At 39.7% G+C, this 19,910-nt stretch overlaps 2 protein-coding genes across 5 annotated transcripts; both read right to left on the bottom strand.

Moving 5' to 3' along the window:
- Positions 1-1,047: 1,047 nt before the first annotated feature.
- LOC104864354 (inactive phospholipase C-like protein 2) lies at positions 1,048-6,230 on the bottom strand. The gene is given in 9 exon segments (XM_010627267.1): positions 1,048-1,074; positions 1,076-1,761; positions 1,764-2,888; positions 2,891-2,962; positions 2,965-3,339; positions 3,342-3,712; positions 3,764-4,115; positions 4,366-4,493; positions 6,223-6,230. Coding segments are annotated over 9 exon segments (3,144 nt in total).
- A 590-nt stretch (positions 6,231-6,820) lies between these two features.
- Positions 6,821-19,411, bottom strand: CUNH5orf46 (chromosome unknown C5orf46 homolog). 4 transcript variants are annotated; one of them, XM_010627084.2, is made up of 6 exons: positions 18,995-19,411; positions 18,493-18,580; positions 17,638-17,904; positions 15,724-15,827; positions 11,719-11,798; positions 6,821-6,975 (listed from the first exon to the last, which is right to left on the bottom strand). In XM_010627084.2, exons 3-6 carry the CDS (start codon positions 17,644-17,646, stop codon positions 6,824-6,826), a joined length of 345 nt encoding a protein of 114 aa, XP_010625386.1. In that variant the 5' UTR covers positions 17,647-17,904; positions 18,493-18,580; positions 18,995-19,411; the 3' UTR covers positions 6,821-6,823. The 4 variants fall into 4 exon arrangements, with proteins under 4 accessions (XP_010625386.1, XP_010625388.1, XP_010625385.1 ...); XM_010627086.2 differs by having other exon boundaries at positions 15,724-15,898; positions 19,141-19,411; XM_010627083.2 differs by having other exon boundaries at positions 19,141-19,411.
- Between the last annotated feature and the right edge of the window lie 499 nt (positions 19,412-19,910).

Genomic DNA, 19,910 nt, shown 5'->3' with positions numbered 1-19,910 from the left:
TGTTAATCCGCTCTAACAGCTGTGCCTCAAGATCCTCTGCTGTTTCATCAGTTCATGTAATTGTGGTGCTACTCAAAAGAGGAACATGTGCTAACGTTTGAACTGCAGCCTCTTTTAAAAGTTAACAACAAATATTCTTAGCAGCAGGCAGGATAAACTCTTTATGAATAGTAAATGGCTTCTTAGTTTTAGCCATGTGATTAACCACTAAGAATGATGCTCTTAGTACAGACACCTTTGATGACCTTCGATAATTGCTTGTGTATTTTGTATTCACATTTTTTCTTTTGAAAAGCTCCAAAGTCTTGTGTTTTGTTTTGTTTTGTTTTGGTTTTTTTTTTTTTTGCTATTGGAGAAATATCATAAAACATCTCTAATGTGAACGCTACTTCATACATTGAGAAACTATTTACAAGGCATCACTTTCAAATGGTTGCTGTTGCATCATAGACCCCCACCACCACCAAGTGCTAAAACAAGTCTTCGAGAAGGGAGTTCAGTCCAATTGCACTCCCTTATTCTCCTCAAGGGTCTGCCCAGGTTCCTGGGGGTGCAGGGAAGCTGTCCTATTAGTTCTCCTCAGTAATTATGGCTCAGCAAGCATGACCCCCAAATCATCAATAACCCAGAGACTCTGGCAAACACACATATATAAAATGAGCAGATAAGGTCTTTTTAGCAATAAATACTAATTTGGTGGTTCAATCCATTTCTAATCTTAAGAAATAATTTCCACTTAGGAAAATACCTGTTTCTCAGTGGAACTAAAGTGGCTAATCTGTTCTTCATACTGGAACTGCATTAGAAGGTTTTTGTATACAAATATAGCATGTTTTGGCCAGGAACATAATTTCTTATTACAGAGTTTATTTTCCTTCACACACAGGATTGCTACATTCACAGTTTTAGTAGACTGTAATTAGCTATTCCAGTTGTGCTTTTAAAATCCCAAATATTGTTCTCATTAATGAATGCAAAGCAAATGTCTCATTTGACTACAGTTGGTCCCAGAGTTATAAACTCCATAAGGATTTGTAGAAAGTTTCTCTATTCTCCAGTTTCATCATTTGCTTTTTTCAGGTATGACTTCTAGGCTCCAATGTGGCTTTTGGATCTCAGCATCAGCAATCTCAGTGCCTGGCTTATTCAGTCCACATGAAACAGCAGCAAAATGGATTTGTTTCAGGTTCTCCAAAGTATTGTTCTTAACATATTTCAAAAGATCCATTTGTCCCTTTAGGATGGTAATATGCCAGGTAAAGCTCTCTATGGCTTTTTGTAGTTTTCCTTCCTTCAAACACTCCTTGGTGCCTATGCTGTACAAATGTTCATGGAATTCCATGGCTGCCTTCTGACAATGCACGATCTTTTCATACATAGCATATGCATTTTCAATCAACGCCTTGAGGGACTGAATCTTCATGTGATAAGTTGTCACTATCTTCTTCAGTACCTCTGGCACAATTCCCTGCAACTCCATGGCCATGGTGGGATATAGCTCGCTGAGATTCAGGACCACCTGAGGTGTGTCATCGGGCCCCAGGAAGTGGGGAGACACTGCCACCATGCACTGCATTAGACTGGCCAGCGAGGAGAGGCCACACAGCTCCTTGAATGACACCACTGTACTCTGCATGTTCTTTCTCTGATCTGTGTCATCCTGGATCAGGGGCTGGGCATTCTTGAACACTTCATCCACAGTTTTAATCCACAATGTTTTCAGAGATGCATATTCCCTGGATTTCTTCCCTTTTCTCACAGGCCCCTTTTATGAGGCTTTCCTCCTCCCCTTCAGCTAGTAATAGCCACATGGACAAACAAAGAAGCATGTGCAAGGGCCTCTCCAGTCAAAGACTGCAGGGGGACATGGCAGTAGCCTGTTTGTAAACACTCAAAGGGAATTGTGTGCTGACCAATAAACTTATCCCCAATATAGTCATCATCTGGCACTACAAAGTGCACTATGGCCAGTTCAGGCAGGTTGATTTGAAATTCAAAGCTTTCACCAAAAATGGGAGCCTCTCCATTCTGGTTCACTGTTTTTGTCCTTTGTTCTGCACGGTCGGCTGGGATCCCATGGATTTCCACATAAAGGTAGGGATTCACCACATCACCTTTGGCACCTGAGCCTTTGGGCTTGGGAAAGTTCTCCCCACTGATGATTTTAATGTGAAGAAGCTGAGGTGAGGCTCCTGGGCTGGAGTCTTTGGTATTGGTGCTGAGGAATGAGACTTCTTCCCTCATGATGCCTGGCCGATAGACATAGCCACAGTTTCCGTAATGCCTAAACCAGCCGATATTCAGATCCATCATCAGTCCTGGAGTCTGGAAGTTCATGGCCAGGATTTGACAACCACATTTCCAAAAGTCTTGAGGGTTCATGTTACTAGAGTCAGTTCTAATTGGACTAGGAAAGACCGGAGCAAGAAAATGCTTATTGTAATTTACAGAGTCTCCTGGATTTTCATTGGCATATTCGCTGGCAAGCACTTCATCAAATGAGCAGACTTCCCAGTACTTCTGAACTTGAAATGACACCTGAAATTCTCTGAACTGCACTGACTTACAGATGCTGACCCACTCAGACAATTCTTTGCAAAGCTGAAATCGCTTCACAGGCACACAGTTGGGTCACTCCACATTCTCTTTAACCATCCTCTGAGACATTTCTGCTCCTTCATCCTCATCAGTAACATCTTCTACTACTTCAGAGTAATTCCAGGATTGCTTCTTTGCTTTAATTAGTATTCTCCCTTTCAGGACATCCGGGGATGCTAGATAAGATTCCTCAAAATTGGGTGATGTTGTATAGAGCTTGTCTCCTACAATTTTCTTCATATGTTGAACCATTACTTTTCATTGTTTGATAGAACAGCGATTTTCTAAGTACAGATAAGAGGATCCTCTGAAGCAAAGAACACATACTTCTTAATAATATCAATGACACCGTGGAAGATGATCTAGAGGTCATGGTGTGGCCTGTGTAAATGACAGGCTCGTAATCTGGCCCAACCCATACATCTAATTCAACACTCTGGCAACCCATTTTAAGAGCTCGGATATATCCTGTGATGTCAGAGGGACCTCGGAACTGATCCTCTATTAAGTATGTGTTATGAGATGAATTTATAAAGTAATGAGACAGAGGTTGCTTCATATCCTGGCAGACCTTCCTATGTTCTGGATCGAATATGTAACAGTTAGGTGACATACGGTAATTAGTGAACCCGTCCATGGAGATCCAGCCCTTCTCCTGGCCCGCCTTGGTTGGCTCATATTTGTGAATAATTTCAAGGCTTATTTCCTCATTTATATGCGCCACATCCTGTTCTGCCTCAACATCATAAGATCCTTAGTATCAAGAAATTCTTTATTGCTTGAAAACTGAACTAAAAGGAAATAAATTTCAGATCTAGCACAAGGTTCATGGAAAACCTCAATAAATTCTTCCTTTGTGACTTCTGTACCAGCTTTGTCCTTCGATTTATGCAATTCTTTGAATTTAAACTTAATTTTGCTAGTGTTTAAACCAGGGTTGAGATTTCTGACACATTGTACAGCCTTACACAGAGTTATGTGTCCAATGCTATCTACAACAATTTCACTAAACATCTGTGAAACCCAGGAAGTCCTCATATTGTCTTGGCTACTTTTGAACATATCCAGTGTATGTTTTCCATAAGAAATTAGGTACTGAGGGTGGGGGATGTAGCTCAATGGTTCTGCCGCCTGCCTTGCAAGCACAAGGAAAGAAATTAGGTACTGAAGTCCTGTTACCCAGATGTTCGCAATATCTGCAGAGTTGGCAACCAAATCAAGTGACTCATAATTCTCTCGGTACATGACTGAAAACGCACAATCTTCAGATACCTGGTCTGAAACGCCATTGCTGAGAAATATGTCTGCATTCTTCCCTGCTCTTACTTCCTTGTTGGATGTAATACCAGTCTTGGCTTTCTCAGAATCCTTCTTCGATGGCTCCCACCTCAAGCTTTGCATGTCAGCAGCTAGCAGAAAATACCTATGGTATATTCTAGAGTTGGAGCGAACCTTTTTGAATTCTGAACCCTCAACTATTGAATTGATACAATCACTTGCACTGCTGATCTTCTTTTCTTTTTTTTTTTTTATTGAGTTTATTGGTACATTTAGGGATACAGTACAGTTACATTCATTGTTGGGATCATGTACCTTTACATGGCAAGTCTTGATTCTCATTTTTTTCCCCTTACCTCTGCCCTCCCTTCACCCCCTCCTCCCCTCCCCATCTACAAACACTTTATTTTCATCTTTTCATTCTCTTCTTTTCTGTTGGCACGCTGCTGAATGTCACTATCTTCTTCCGCTGCCTATTCTGTTTTGTACCATCCTTGATGATGATGTTCCTGCTGGGCAGGCCGCCCGCGGAAAGGGACTGGAGGGGTCTCCTGGCGGCGCTGGCTGGGACTGAGGCTGCAGTCTCCGTTGGAAACCCCGCCGCTCCAAAGTCTGGTCTTTTAACACAGAGTTTAGCCGCCAAGGGGCAAAGAAGTTTTGAAACTTTTATAGTTTCATTGAACAGCTCGTTGCCACATATTATACAAATGGGCTTGGAGAATGTGAGTTACCTATTGCAGTGAACCTATAATTTAAGTACGACGGTTGGTATTTTATTTTAAATGCAGCTTTCTTTTTGTTGACTGTTGTAGAATCTTCTGCAGTCTCATCTTTGGCTCTTTCTTTTTAAACGGAAGGGCATAACATTCTATTACAACAACCCTTCCCATACTTTTCTACAGTAAATTTGCACTTTAAAATAATAGTAGCTAGCTATGTGTCTCAAGAGCCATATCTTTGTGTTCAACCTTTTGGTACAACAAACTGACAAACTGTCAAACTGTGTGCACCTGTGCCCAAGTGTCAAACTGGGATTTTTACTCACATAATGACCCATCTAACAGTTTCTGTGTGTGATTGTCTGAGCATAATGGTGGGTAAAATACACCCACGACATTCTTCTGTTAAATAAACATATACTTTACCGCAGTGGAATGTGGCTCAGACTAGCTGGATGTGAAGACAGAAAGAAACCTTTGGTGCATTCACCCACTTGGCAGATGAATGGCAAGGTATGCCCAGGAGCTCCACAGCAGCAGCAGGTGTGCATTAAGGATTTGTCATTTGATATTTCTGCTAGAACACTCAATAAATATTAAAAATTCAATACTTTATTTTTGATATTTTTTCCTATTATGTACTCATTGTTTAATATAATAAAATTCATAAAATTAAAATTACTAATTCATCAATAGGTTCAAAAGAATAAAGGTGGGTATTATACACCCATAACAATGTACCTTTATAGCACAATTAGCATTATGTCCTTCAAGAAAGTCTCTAGTGATTATTTTTACTCATTTTGGCTAGGGTTAGCTTATAGGTTCACCAAAACTGTGACTGAGAGGAGTGGGCAGTGAGAGAAAGAGGTAAAGAAGTGACAAATAAAATTACGGGCAGGACATGCACACACTAAGATAATGCCAGATTCTGGCTTGCAGCGTCCCATTAGATGCAGTTGTACATTTGAAATACATCAACTCACTTGTTGCTTGAAAGCCAGCCATAAAACATAGCTTAATTTTCACTTGCCATTTACTAATAGGATTTTGATATATGTGCTAGGAATTAATTTATTATGGTCTCTGTAGTCAAACCTCACTGCCAGTGTGAATCTCTATTGGCAGCCTTTCCCCAGTGTTAGCATCACCACCTCAGTTCCACCTCAGATGATCAGGCATTAGATTCTCATAAGGAGCACACAAATTAGATCCCTGGCAAGCACCGATCACAGTAGGACTCATGTTCCTATGAGAATCTAATACTACTGCTGATTTGACAGGAGGTGGAGCTTAGGGGTGATGCAAGTGATGGAGAGTTACTGTTAGCACAGATGAAATTTTGCTCACTCTCCCACTGCTCAATTCCTGCTGTGTGTGTGGTCTGGTTCCTCACAGACTACAGACCTATACCACTCTGTGAGCCAGGGGTTGTGGACACCTGCTTTAGAGAACAAAAACAAATGCAATAGGAAAAATAACAATAAAAGAGAAACAGCTGTGCATTTTAGCAATTTGTGGAGAAAGGTGATATGTAGGACCCTGCTTAGCCAAATATATGTTGATTTAAACAGGTCAGGGATTACAAGAAGATTCCCAATCATACTACATAGAAATGGTTCTTTACTTGTTCATTATGGTTGAGAATCAAATAGAAGGCAAGAATGAAAATCAAAAAGCTGTGTGAAATCATAAGGCTCAAGTATGTAGCTCAGAACATCTGATTAGGGAATGACTTTTATATCAGAATCACCTGGAATACTTGTTTAAAAATAAAAAGCATGACATTAGCCTTGCCTATACCACCTTCTGCTCAAGTCACATAGCAAAATAGCACCCGAGTCAGGACCAGAAATTGACTTTTTTTTTTTTTTAACCGGGGATCAAACTTGGGCTCTTATACTTCCAAGATAGGTGGTGAAACCACTGAGCGAAATCCCCAGCCCTAGAAAGACTTTCTATTTCCAGGTTCAGGGCTCAGCCTCTTCCCCATTTAGTCCTAAGGATGTGTGTATATATATATATATATTTAGTTCATCTGGATGGAATTTTTGTTAAAGTAGGATGATACTTTTCAGTGGAAAGTAATGAACTGATTTGTGGTATAAAGTTCCTTTTTTATTCATTTTGAGACCATATGGTCATTACATATTTATTTTTTATTTTTATTTTTTTAATATAGTCATTATTAACGAGGAATAGAACAAAAGCAAGATTTGTCTCGGTGCTTACGATCCCCTGGTCATAGAGCGAAGGATGAATTCAACTGCGTTCTCAATGATCTCTGTGCCCAGGAGGTTTAGGAATTTGGGGATGTCTGTGTCAGGCTTTATTTCTGAATTAGCTGGTTTCTCTACTGGTGTTTCCTCTGGTTTGTCATCTGAAAGAAAACAGAATCTCAGAGGTAATTCATCAAAATAAGTGAGGGGGGCTAGGGATATATCTCTCTTTGCATAGTATGTGCAAAGGCTCTGGGTTCAAGCCCCAGCCCTGAAAAGAAAAAGAAATAAGAAAGGGAAGTCTCAGCAGGGGTGGAACACATCTGCAATACTAGCAGTGTGGGACTAAGGTAAGAGAATTAAGGGTTCAAGCCCAGTCTGGGCAACTCAGGGAGACTCCATCAAAATATACCAAAAAATAAATCTCTTTTCCTTATAGGGAACCCTTAAATGTCTCATACCTCCTGGTTACATTCTTCACATGAGTTATTTCATGTATTACAGAAACAAAAACTGATGCTTAAATAAACATTGGCTCTACTACGTGGGTAAGAAAACTGAAGCTTACAGGAATACCTTTCCCAGAGGTAAGCAACTCGTAAATGCTAGTCCCAGGGTTGGAATACGAAAGAACGCTTGTGTTTCCTGGAATCCCCTTGCTTACAGCAGAATTAGGTGGAGATGAAATGTCAATGGCTAGCATTTCTTGAACACGTGACTGTGAAAGACGATCCACACACATCGTTTCATTTTGTCCCTCCCCAGACTCCGTAAGGAAGGAAGAGGCATTACCTCAACTTAGAGCTGAAGAGATGAAATTGAAGAAAGGTTGAATAAACTGGTTCAAGGTCAAAGAGTTGGGTAGTGGCAGAAGTATAATTCAACCCATGTGTGTCTGATATTAAATTGTGTATTTTCACACACTCTGTGATGACTATACAGTCTTTGGCAAAAAACGCACAATTTTTATTTGTTTACTTTCTTTGAAAGTAGTATGATGATGATGAGAAAGAAATTCTATCACTGGTATATCATCTAATAGTTACACAAATAATTATTTTACAAGTGCTATGTAATTTTACCCTTGGCCCATCGTATGGGTACATTTTTTTGCTCACTGGGCTGAGAAACTGAAAAGATTAGGGATTTGCAGAAGACCTTACAAAGAATAGGAGGAGAGATGGAACCATCACTGCAGGCCTCTTTCTCTTGGCCCCTAGCCAAATGTCCTGTGGATTGAGCGCCAAGGATCCAGAGAATGTGGCTGGTTCCATGAAGCCCCCTTGCCAGGGTTTGACTTTGGTTAGTCGTTTTTAATTTTTGGGATATGAGAACTAATGAAAGAATGACAGCAGCTACAATTTGTACAGTGAGCCTGGTGACAGAATGAAGTAGGACCTTTATCTTTTAATTTTATTGTAGCCTGACAAGTAATGTGAGCAGAGTTGGCACATAAAATCATAGTGCTAAGTAAAATTTAAAATTGAGATAAACAGCAAATATCTTTCCTGTATAAGAGTGACTCATGCAATATTTAGGAATGATACTAAAAGATTACTCATTACTTATTTGAAATGCCAATTAACCAAGCATCTTTTATTTTATCTAGCCACCCCATTTCAAGTTTTGACTCATGAAGTCCCCAATTCTAGACAATAAAGCCAATAAAGATAAAGGACGCATAACTAGCTTTTTGTGAAGACTATCAAATTATGTAAAAATCTTTGTACTAGTATAACATCCTATGAAAATTAGTCATTAAAAATACTGCCATTCAAATGTGCAAACATTTATTGTTTACTATGCCAAAACTAAATATTTGATAGGATTATAATCTTGGACTTATAACAAAAATGTGTATACTAATTATCAAGTATTTATTCCTTCATTCAGCTGTTCATGTCTTCATTCAGAGAGCATTTTCCTAAGTCTGGCAATATGTGTGAAGTGCTTTTACCTAAGAGGTAAGGTTTGTTTTTTTAAAAAAAGGATAAATACACACTTGCTCCTCACCTAAAACGCAACGCAATCATATTCCCAGAACTGGTTTGTGTTCATCATAGGTGGAAGGAAACAGAACTTTCGCGGGATGCCAGTTGTGCTAACAATGGGATAGAAGCTACAAAACATGCCTTTATCTGTATTCAGTTCAGCAGTGCTGTTGCAGTTTTACAGAAGATAATACAGATGCTCAGGGCAAATATATGACTTACTCAAATCATTCATCCAGAAAGAGGCCCAGCCAGATTTTGAGCCTGAATGCTTTTAAGAGCATGTTTTTCACATTATAGAATTCTACTTCCAAGCAATTGTTCTCTGAAGACATTTGACAAGTGCAAGGCAATATTTCCTTATGTGAAAGATGAATTTTCTCCTATTTACTCCTATCTGCTTTCATAACAATTTAATTTGATTGACTTTTAATTTTAATCTGACACTAATACTAGCTTTTCAATACACAAGGAGCCTGCAATGGGAATGTGTGAAGGTCACACTCGACCTCAGTCTTTGAAGCTCCCACATCCTGAGAAGTATGGAGCATTACAGGGTTTGGAGTCTTCCAACCTGAGTTTGTTTCCTGTTTTCAGCAAAGTATTAGCTGTGTTGCCTTGTACATAATGCTTAACCACTGCCTCTGATTTCTCATTGTGTTGTCAGGGATAAAAGATGTTTTATGTGTCTCCTGTAGACATCATACATGTGTGTGCACATTCGTCTGTATATTTATATAGTGCGTGTAGAATAAGAGGCCCAAGGTAAGATCGTAGCAATCATTTTCTGTGATATTATTATCACTATCAAAGATGATAGCAACAAAATTATTCCTGACTCTCTTCTTGAGCACCTCCGGAGATTATGAAGATTTAAACCTACTATTAAAATATCAAGAACTTTTATCCTTTTCAACAAATTATCAAAGCCAATAATTGAATAATTGAATACTATCTCTTTACAGATATATTCTAAAAAATCCTTCATGTTCATTAACTATCTGGTTGAATTTCTCACTCAATATGAATTTCGTACTCAATTTGTGAGCAAATAATAGCATTGTATTTGTACAGTTTTTACAGTTCATGCAGTGATGATAAAAGTGTGTTATTTACAAGGCTGATAGTTATTTGATTTTATAGATAAAGAAATTGAGACTCAAAACAGTGAAATTATTTAACCACCATTGCAAAGTTCATAAAAGAAGGAACTAGTTCTGGTCTTTAGGACACGAATCTCACTTTTCCTTTCTCTGCGTTGGCCACTCTAGCAGCAGAGTCAACATCCCCCTCTACAGTCATTCTGTTGTAAAGTGAGTGAGTGGTGTGAGTTCTATCAAGTTACCATCAAGGGACTATTGGTAACCACTTGCACCGTTGAGAGACAAGTCAAGGGCTGAAAATCTTTGGCAGACAAAAAAAATTAATGAATGAATGAACCTTGAGGTTCTTACAATGCTTGGATCAGATATCAGTTTGAGGGAAAGAATCTAGGAACTCAGGTTTCACTACCAGATGCCACCTCCATCTGTATCTATGCTCAAGTAACTTTCTTCTGCAAGCTCAGTTTATCAAGGTCTAAGAAGGAAAATGAGAGAAGCAAGCATGTTTACCTACTAGGTGTTACAGCTGTGTCTAGATTTCCCCCCAAAGTCTCTACGGGCAAAGGTGGGGCTTTTCAGAGGTGGCTGGATCTAGAGTGTCTGATGCAGGGCTTGATTCGTGGTGCAGTGCCAGCCTCAAAGTCACTAGGATTGAGGGTGTGAGTGCTGCCTGCTTTAAGTAGCCTGGATAAGATACAAGGAATAGAAAGAGCGGCAGTCGTCCCCTATTACTTTGCTTCTTTTTGCCCATCATGAACTCTTTCTCCTCTGCAATACCTGTCTGCTGCCTCAAAGCCAGCCGATTATGGACTGAAACTCCTATAAACTGAGCTAAATAAACCTTTCCCCCTTTAACTTTGAGTGCTGGGCGTTTTGTCTCAGCAATAGGAGAAGAGTAACTAAGACACTAGAATTATGAAAAATAGTCAATTACAGTTACTCAGATTGTTGGGCATGGTGGTGGACACCTGTAATCCCGGCACTTGAGAGGCTGAGGCAAGAGAATCACTGTGAGTTTAAGGCCAGCCTGGACTACATAATAAAATCAAGATCAGCCTGAACTACACAGCAAGACCCTGTCTCAACAACCAACCCTCCCCCAAAATTTCACATGATAACATAACAGTTAATATTTATTGGGTGCTTATTATGGAGTACATACTATTCCAATTTATTGTCTTTTAAATCCAATCTTCATGATAACTTTATGAGAAGATGAACATTATAGTGCTCCTTTGTACGTATGATGTCCACAGAGATTAACTAATTAGCCTAAAGCTACATTTCTGGTTAGTGGGAGAGACACACTAGCAGTCTTATTCCAGAGCATGTATTTTTCACCTTTGAACATTAGAAGTTATAATCATTAAAAAAAAAAAAATCTCCCACTCCAAGCTAGATGTGGTGGTGCAGGTGTGTAATCCCTGCGTCTGGGAGACTAAGGCAGGAGGATTGCTGCAAGTTCAAGACCAAACCGGGGCTACATAGCAAGAGCCTGTCTCAGTGAAACAAAGTGAAGCAAACAAACAAAAACATTTCCCCAGCTCTCAAGAGATTTATAAGGAGTGTCACCATCCAGTATGACTATATAAGAAAAAAAATAGTGCAAACTTCCAACATTTACTGAAGGTGGAAGTTTTAACTGAAGCAGACGATAGTGAAAGCCATTCCTTTGTTGGAATACGTGTGTCCTCTGTTGCCTCTTTGTAGTGCCCAAGGGCCCCTCCCCTTTAGATTCTGGGGTCAGAGCCAACTTCCCCCAATCCTTGCTCCCTATGCACCGTTCAGGGCTGTGATCCAAAGCACTTACCTGCATGGCAGGTCAGTATTAAGACAAGCAGTCCCAGTATGACTGTGAGCCGAAGTACCGAGAAAGCCATTCTTGTGGTACTGCGTATAGAAGCAGATAAATAGCTCAGCAGCGCTGGGGCTTTGCTTCATTTATAGGGCATCCATAAGTGATGTCATCTGCTGTGGAATTTAGGTTGTTGAACGAGATGTCTGCACAGCTTACCCTGGGATCGCTACCATCGAGCCCTGCCCTGTCTTTCAAAATCTAAAGGTTTTTAATAAGGAAAGATAGGCCCTCTTGGGTTTTCTAATGTTCTGTACACCTATAAAGAATATGAAAGTGGCTATTCCAGTGCCAGCATGGATAATTAGATGGTTAGGAGGCAGAATTACTATTTAGCCTTGAGGAACAACTACACATCAGACTGAAAATGTGCTTGCTCCCCTCCTGTGCCTGGCTTCTTTTCTCATGTGCTGGGATGACTGCATTGCCCCTGACCATGCCCTTCCACGAACTGTGCCTTCCTCATCTGCTCCATGGAATCCTTGATCCCAGAGATGGAAAGCTAAGTATTTTAGTAATTGTTTTCCCCAGCCTGTGGATCTATCTACTTATCTATCATCTATTTAGATAATATTTATCTATAAAACTCATAAATAAAAACATGCACAACTACAACATGTGTACTAAAACATGCATACACAGTTAATGACTAAATCAAGCCAATTAGCATGTGTTACCTCACGTGCCATTTATCAGTGGTGAGTATACTTAAAATCTACTCTCAGTAATTTTCAGGTATACGATACATTGTTATTAATTATAGTCAATCACCATGTTGGACGATAGATCTTTTGAAATTATTCCTCCTGTCCAACTGGTGATATTTTGTATTCTTCAGAAAGCATGTCTCCAGCCCTTCCTTGCAGCCCTTAGTAAACACCTTTCTCTGCTTTCACGAGTTTACCTATTTTAGATTTCTGTATAAGTAAAGTCATGTGGTATTTGTCCTTGTGAGTCTGGCATATTTTACTAATATAAGGTCTTCCACAGTAATGCCTGCTATCACAAATGACAGACTTTCTTTTTAAGGCTGAACAATAGTCCACTGTGTTCATAAAGCTACTCATCTTTATCCATTCCGTTCATCTGATGCTGAAGACTTAGGTTGCTTTCTAGCCTTCAAATCTCTTAAGGAAAGAGTGTTTTATTATTTGTGAACCTCAAGTAGCCTAGTGATTGGCACTGGTCTCAGTTTTGACTTTGCCTAGTTCTTCCAAGAAAAACAAATGGAGACATTTAAATGTCTCCACCAATAAGGCTTCTTAGAGGAAAGACTGTTATTTTTAGAATTGAATATTTATTATTCTAGACGTATAGTGAACAGAGATGAGTAGGCAGGGAAAGAGAGAGAGGAAGCAAGGGAGGAAGGAAAAGAAAAAGAAGAAAAATTTGAAAACTGAGTCTAGTCTTTCCCTTCCCCTGGAAGATTCCACTGGCAGCAGTCCCTATACCTATACTTTACCAAAGTCTGCCTTACCATGTTTCAAAGGGAAAAGAAAAAATAGCTAACTAGATTAAGTGGATTAAATAATTTTCTTTGGATGGAACAAAATGTATCATTGTTCTCTACTGCAGATACAATTCACCCTCCTTTTTTGTATACAAGCACTCAGGGGTCTAAAACTTGTCTCAGGATAGATGATACTAGTTATCTTGAGGATGCTGTATGCTCAATTAATTGGGATAAGGACTTGCAAGGACCAAAACTTTGCGCCGGATATCAGCAGGCCACTTTATGAATGGGTAAATTAATGAACATGTGGGAAAAGGAGCCCTGTGCAGTATCTCAGAGCCAAGATCAGGACAAAGGCTATTCTCCCATAGTTGGATTCTTTCAAAGGCACAACGCACTTTGTTGAAAGAACTCAGGCAGCTCTGCTCATCAGGCTTCTCCAACCCATTTCTTTAAAAAGCCTCTGGTTCTCTTTCTTCTGCACCAAAAGTGCTCTAGAGAAAATCAGCCACATTAGGAAACTTTCAACAACTTAGATTTATTTCATCAGGGCCAGCTGAGCTTGGTACTGGTCCACTGGATTACAGGAGGAACAACATTCAGATGTCTCTGTGAATCTTACCATGGATTCTGTTATATAGCTGGGTTGGCCTGGAAAGGGTAATGTCACATGACATTCCAGGCGGGGTTGAATTTTTCTAACTCACTACAAGAACACTACAGACAAGCAAAAACTTTGCAATTTAGAACAGAATTCTGCTGATTTCCTGAGTCAGCTACATTGGACATGTGAATCTCTGATTCAGCATATGCTTTTGGTGGTCAGGTGTCAAGAAAACAGCAGTATCCTGAATATCAGGAGAGCCCTCACTTTGTGTCAGTACAACGGATTCATTGAGTGGCCAGGATTAAATACCTACAGGTGTGGAGTCTCCATTTTCTCTGCTTGCTGTGTCTTTTTGTCCCCTTTCTTGGATTCTAATTCCTAGCTTTGGTTCTTTTTTTTTTTCTTTTTAATTGAGTTTATTGGTACATTTTAGGAATACAGTATAGTTACAGTCATTGTTAGGATCTCGTACCTCTACATGACAGGTCTTGGTTCTCATTTTTTCCCCTTGCCCCTGCCCTTAGCTTCAGTTCTTACTTAGCCCAAATCTCTGTTTCATGGTGAAATCTTCTGTGATCTATAACCCAACTCATATTCCTCTGTTAATTCCTATACAAACTCTGTATTATTTCTTCTTAGTCCTTAAAGATTTTTTTCTTTAATATTTTAATGTGTCTTTGCCCAAGGATACCAAATCCAAGATGGAAGGATTTTGTTCTCTGAGACAGCTTTGGTTTCTGGCATAGGGTCTTGTATCTAGAAAACATCCAAAAAATATACACTAAGGAAACGAATTAATGAATATTTTTTAGAAGAGATGCCTGAACTCCTCTAATGGTTCTGTCTGCTAATGTTTGTAAGTTTGTTAAATCATGGATATTACTCCAAGCCTCAGTTTCATCTGTTGAGTTGGGGCATACCATAATATAATTTCTTGCCTATTTAGTTGGGCTAAGAGTGGTAAAATACCTGATAGACTGTAAACAACCTCTCATGTGTGCCATAGTAATAACAGTTATGGAGCTGCGGCTTGTCATCCGTGGATGTAACCAAATGAATTTGACTTTTATTGAGATTATAAAAGGAGCCTTTACTCAATCTGGAAAGAGGATGCTGGGACTTATGTAAACGAAAAAAAGAAATGCTTTAATTTCTATGGATGTATTCATACTTAAGTGAAAATCATGAATAGTTTTTCCTCAAGTTCAATTTGGGTTGCATCCTCATGGAGAGATTTCAGCGTCAGTATTCGTAGCTAAAAGCAGAGGCTTTGAGTTCAGAGAGAACTAAGTTTGAGTTTCATGTAGGCCCCTTTGAAACTGTGCTAAATCTGCAACCTTAAAATATTTCCTGATTTTTCTGTGCCTTGGATTCAATGTCTATAAAATAGGAATAATAATAATAACTCTCGTTATGTGGATTGGATGAGGAAATATATACCCAGAGACAAGAGCCTTTTACATGATGATTGACATAATTCCTTTCTATTCTATTCTGTGTAGTCTTTTCTATTCCATTTTATCTATTTCACTCTACTCTGGGTTGGCCCAGAGAAGGGAGTGACAACCATGCAAATGGCATTAGAACTAAAAATAACAATCACAATAATAAGGTACCCAGTCTAGTCAGGTGCCAAACGAGATACAACATATTGACAAAGCTATCAGGAGTCTTCCATTGTTATCCCCGTTTTATGGAATGAAATTCAAGCTTGGAGAAGTTAGGTAATTTGCCCAGCATTACAAAACACGTATTAGACAGAGTAGGAAACTGGACCCATGAATAAACGATGCCAAAGTTCCTGCTCCTGATTAATACACTGTTGCACTGCCGGTGTATGTAGTAGCTGCTGCTGGCAGACTGCCTGAGTGAGCAAGCAGCCCCGGAGTCACCAGCCTACCTGTCCACAAGTTCATCTGGATCTCTGATTCTCTCATAGGCCTCTTCATTTCTCATCCGTCTCTGGAGGACGTTCTGGTCCACATCATTCATCTGTCTGGTGCACTGTAATGTATCAACCACACAGCGTACACAGTGCCTATTTTAACTCTTTACAAAATGAACTAGAAAAAAGGCTGTAGGACAAAATATAGGATAATTCATGAAACCTGAATCTCAGATAGACAATGAGTAAGTTTTAGTGTAAGCATCTGCCAAATACATCATAAGATATACTTAAAAACCTTTGTTGTTGAGTGAGATTTTTAGTTGTCTGGTTATTCTCTTTTAGTTGAAGTTTAAATTTAACTGGGCGCCCTTTCATTTTATTTGCAGAATCTGGCAACTTTACCCAGAGAACCTGTGTAAACACATTCTTATGATCAGAGAGCTGAAGGAGTCGAACATGATTAAACATCACTATTTGAGAAGTTTAAATCATCATGGAAACCGCATACTATTAAAAGGCCCCGGTTCCTTGGTAGCATGACATCTGGAAAGTTTCATGCTGGATTATCCCTCATGAAGAAATCACATCTGAAATATGTTTGTCCCTTGTTTCCCTCAGAAACAAATCATGAGCTTTGGTTCATTCGAACTCAAGTTTGGAGCAGCCCTGAGAAGAGAGACCTGTGGCTTCTGAGAGGGTTCCTATTCCTATGATGCTCACCTGCACAGCAACAGCTGTACACCCTGTCACCCTAAGACCTATCTGTATGCAGTTTGTAACTTAGACAAATTTCACCCTCTACTTCCTTTGTTTATTCAATGAACATTTATTGAGCTTGTGTTCTTTACCAGAATCTCTGCTAGGCCCTGTGAGCAAGGAAACACAACATGCCATTCCCTGACCTGACCTTCATCAAGATTGCAAACTTGTAACAATATAATTGCAGTTTAAATATAAAAAAATGTTAATGAAGATGTGAACAGATTCCTACAGGAGACAAACAGGGCGTGGTTAACAATGCCTGGCGGAGAGGGTCAGGGAGGTATCATCTGCTTGGGCCTGGAGAGGTAACTGTGTAGGTGTTCGCTATGCAAGCAAGATGTAGAGACGACACTTCAGGTAGGAAGAGTGGGATTGGCAAGGGCACGGAAGGGCTGAAGAGCATAACATATCTCCAGGAATGAACTGTCAGTTCCTGAGTGTTCACATGAGAAATAAAAATCCAAGTGAACAAACTGAGTCTTAAAATTTGCTTTCATTAATATACATGTTAGGAAAAGAAAATACAAGGGAAAAAAGACAGAGGAGAGACAGAACAGAATATATTTGGGGATAGTGAGTGAGGGAAAAAAACAAACAACCTCAGTAAGTATTAAAACCCTTTGCGAAGAACTTTTTCTCCGTTCTTATTTCCCTAGTCAGCAGGTAAAGACATATCAGTCCTCTCCATTACAGGTTACAAATGTGAGTTTTCTGTACAGGTTACAAATGTGAGTTTTCTGTAACTCTTTATTACCACAGAGTCAATTTTCGAATGAAATCCAATCAATTCTTCCCTCAAATATTCTTGGAGTTTATCAACTAGCCAGGTGTAGTAGTGGTGACTACCTGTCATCCCAGCACTCAAGAAGCTGAGGAAGACGGATCACCAAGACTCTGAGGCCAACCTGGATGACAAAGGGAGACCTTGTCTCAAAAAATAAAACAAAATAATAAACAATAAGTTGCTAACTTGACTTCTGCAATGATTAGCACAGTTAGGAACTGGGACAGGGCCACTGTAACTGCAGCCCAGTCCTCCTCATGTGCGGCTGTCTATATTGCAGGTTATTCTCCACATGGCTGCCATTTTGATCTTTCTAAAAGTGCCATTTCCCATAGCTAATGACTTCCCTGATTACTGCTTATAGCTAAGGCCTTTCATACTTCATTCATAGTCCCTGTTTCCACTTTGTCTCAGGATTAGTATATCCAAATTGTTTGAGCACGGGGCACATGAACTCCACTCAGTGTGTGACTTCAGTGGGGCCAGTATTTCTCACAAGTCCAGAAAGATGCACATGGCTGTTTGAATCTGTTCCCCCAAGCTGGGTTGGTGTCTGTGTCCTAGCTGTAGAACAATTCAAAATCTTGTCAGTTGCTGAGGTTTTTATTTGGGGATTTCCGTATATTCTCTGGAGGGGAAGGTAGTGCCTAGGTAAAAAAAAAAGATAAGGTTTATTAAAAATTAACAGGGAGGGCCGGGGATTTAGCTCAGCGGTTCGGTGGCCTGCCTTGCAAGGACCTGAGTTCGATCCCCGGCACCAAAACAACAACAACAACAACAACAAAATTAATAGGGAAATTTACTAAAAGCAGTTTCTTCCTCCACGGATAGACTCTACTATTTGAGCAATTAGGAAGATAAAGGAAAGAGAGGAACTAGACAGAGAGGCACCAGTAACACCATTACCATTAAGAATTTATCCAGAAAAGTTAAAAAAAAATTGAGGAAACCAGAAACATAAAAGATCAGGGAAACTAGCCCCCCGCCTCACAGCAACCACATACAAGCTCTTATTTAGTATGTAACACTCACAGACATGCACACACACCTACACATACTCATATGTATGTGTGTTCTCACTTTAACATCATTATATTATTGCACTAGATATACACACGTTCCCTTTCCCTAAGCATTAAGTCTAAGCTACCTTCCTATAAGGCTTCCCTCCCACTTACCCATCACAGAGGGACAGGAAGAAACCAAACAGCCAGAAAGGATGTAGGTAGACTCACCTAAATTAGGATCAAAGACAGCCAAGAGAGCAAGCCAGATAGCAGCAATTTCCAGGTGCCCGCACGAGGGATGGGAAAATCACTAGTCCTAAATGAAAGATTCCAGGGACGATTTCTCAGCGGTATTCATTTCTGATGCCCCTCACTCTCCCAGGGTGGCTGTCTATTTCCTTTGGGTTAAACCTTTTTCCAAAAAAACCATCTCTTTTTATTTTAAACTCTGCCTCTTTAATTCATTACTGGGGCTGACATTTTAGGGTCCCGGTGATTGTGTATTCGCAGCGAGGAGCTGTGCACATATCCCACCCTGCCACAGCATTCTCTAAACGTCAATTCTCCATCTTCCATATGAAGACAACTGGTGTATCAACCACATAAAGATTTTAGGAGTGGAAATGAGATTATTCTGTAAAGACTTTACCACTGTGTATTTCTAGTAAATATTGACATTGCATTATAACCTCCCACCCCCAACATTGCCTGACCAGAAATACTCCCAAACCTTGACTTCTCCTATCATCCTGTTTGTTCTCCTTGACACTCTGGGCTCATCAATTCATTCTTCAAATATTGCTTCCTTCTGACCACACTGCTGATCTAATCCATGGCAGACTTAATCGCTTCTCCTGTGGCTCAACCCGCACACACCTCTGTGATACCATGTGTTGTCCTGAATCATAAGTCATTGTTTATATAACTGCCACCTTTATTAACTACAGGCCTCCCAGGAATGAGTCATGCCTTATTTCTCCTCGAATACTTTTTGCTTACAACTGTGATTTGCCAAGTAGAGATTGTGGAATAAGCACAGTGAGTGCTCCACGGGTTTTTAGGAAGAGTGTGAAATGGAGAATGTGGACCCAGTGGGGCAGCCAACTCTACAGTCTCCCCGGAAGGAGAGCCAAAGTGGCAGCCAGGGATCAGGTGTGAACAAGGAAGGCACTGAAGGGTCTAATGCATTTTGTTTCCTAGCAGCTACGGAACTATGGCTGGGGTGGAGGCAACATTCCAGAAGAGGTACTTTGCTATGCATCACTTTGACACCTGGATGGAGAGAAAGGGATGTGTGTGTGTGTGTGTGTGTGTGTGTGTTTATATATTTGTTTAACTTAACACTATAAATGGACAGCAAATTGTGATTGATTAAAGTCTCTCAATTAAATGGTGGAGATAAGATGTTCACACACAAATATCAGACTATAAGTAGATAAAATATGAGAAACAGAAGAAATATACCTAACAACACTGAATTTTTTATCATGAAAATATTAATAAATATATTAAATTGAAATAATATAAAAACAAGAAAAATCTAAAAACCAGAAATCCATTTAAAATGTAAGGCACTCAATAGATAGATAAAAGGAAATATGCTATAGATACCCAGTGGAATAAATTCACTCGCAAAGAAGAATTAA

The sequence above is a fragment of the Fukomys damarensis genome, unplaced genomic scaffold (genome assembly GCF_012274545.1).
Source record: "Fukomys damarensis isolate Sample0158 unplaced genomic scaffold, DMR_v1.0_HiC HiC_scaffold_3, whole genome shotgun sequence".
NCBI classification, from domain to species: domain Eukaryota; kingdom Metazoa; phylum Chordata; class Mammalia; order Rodentia; family Bathyergidae; genus Fukomys; species Fukomys damarensis.
The sequence above is the reverse complement of the archived record's forward strand: the minus strand, read 5'-3'. Positions and strand labels throughout refer to the sequence as shown.

What these genes read in the sequence shown, in the direction of transcription:
- CUNH5orf46 (XM_010627084.2), bottom strand. An exon ending in CCAGATGAACTTGTGGACAG is followed by an intron (nt 11,799 to 15,723) that starts GTAGGCTGGTGA and finishes TTCTATACGCAG; the next exon opens with TACCACAAGAATGGCTTTCT. An exon ending in AATACTGACCTGCCATGCAG is followed by an intron (nt 6,976 to 11,718) that starts GTAAGTGCTTTG and finishes GTTTTCTTTCAG; the next exon opens with ATGACAAACCAGAGGAAACA.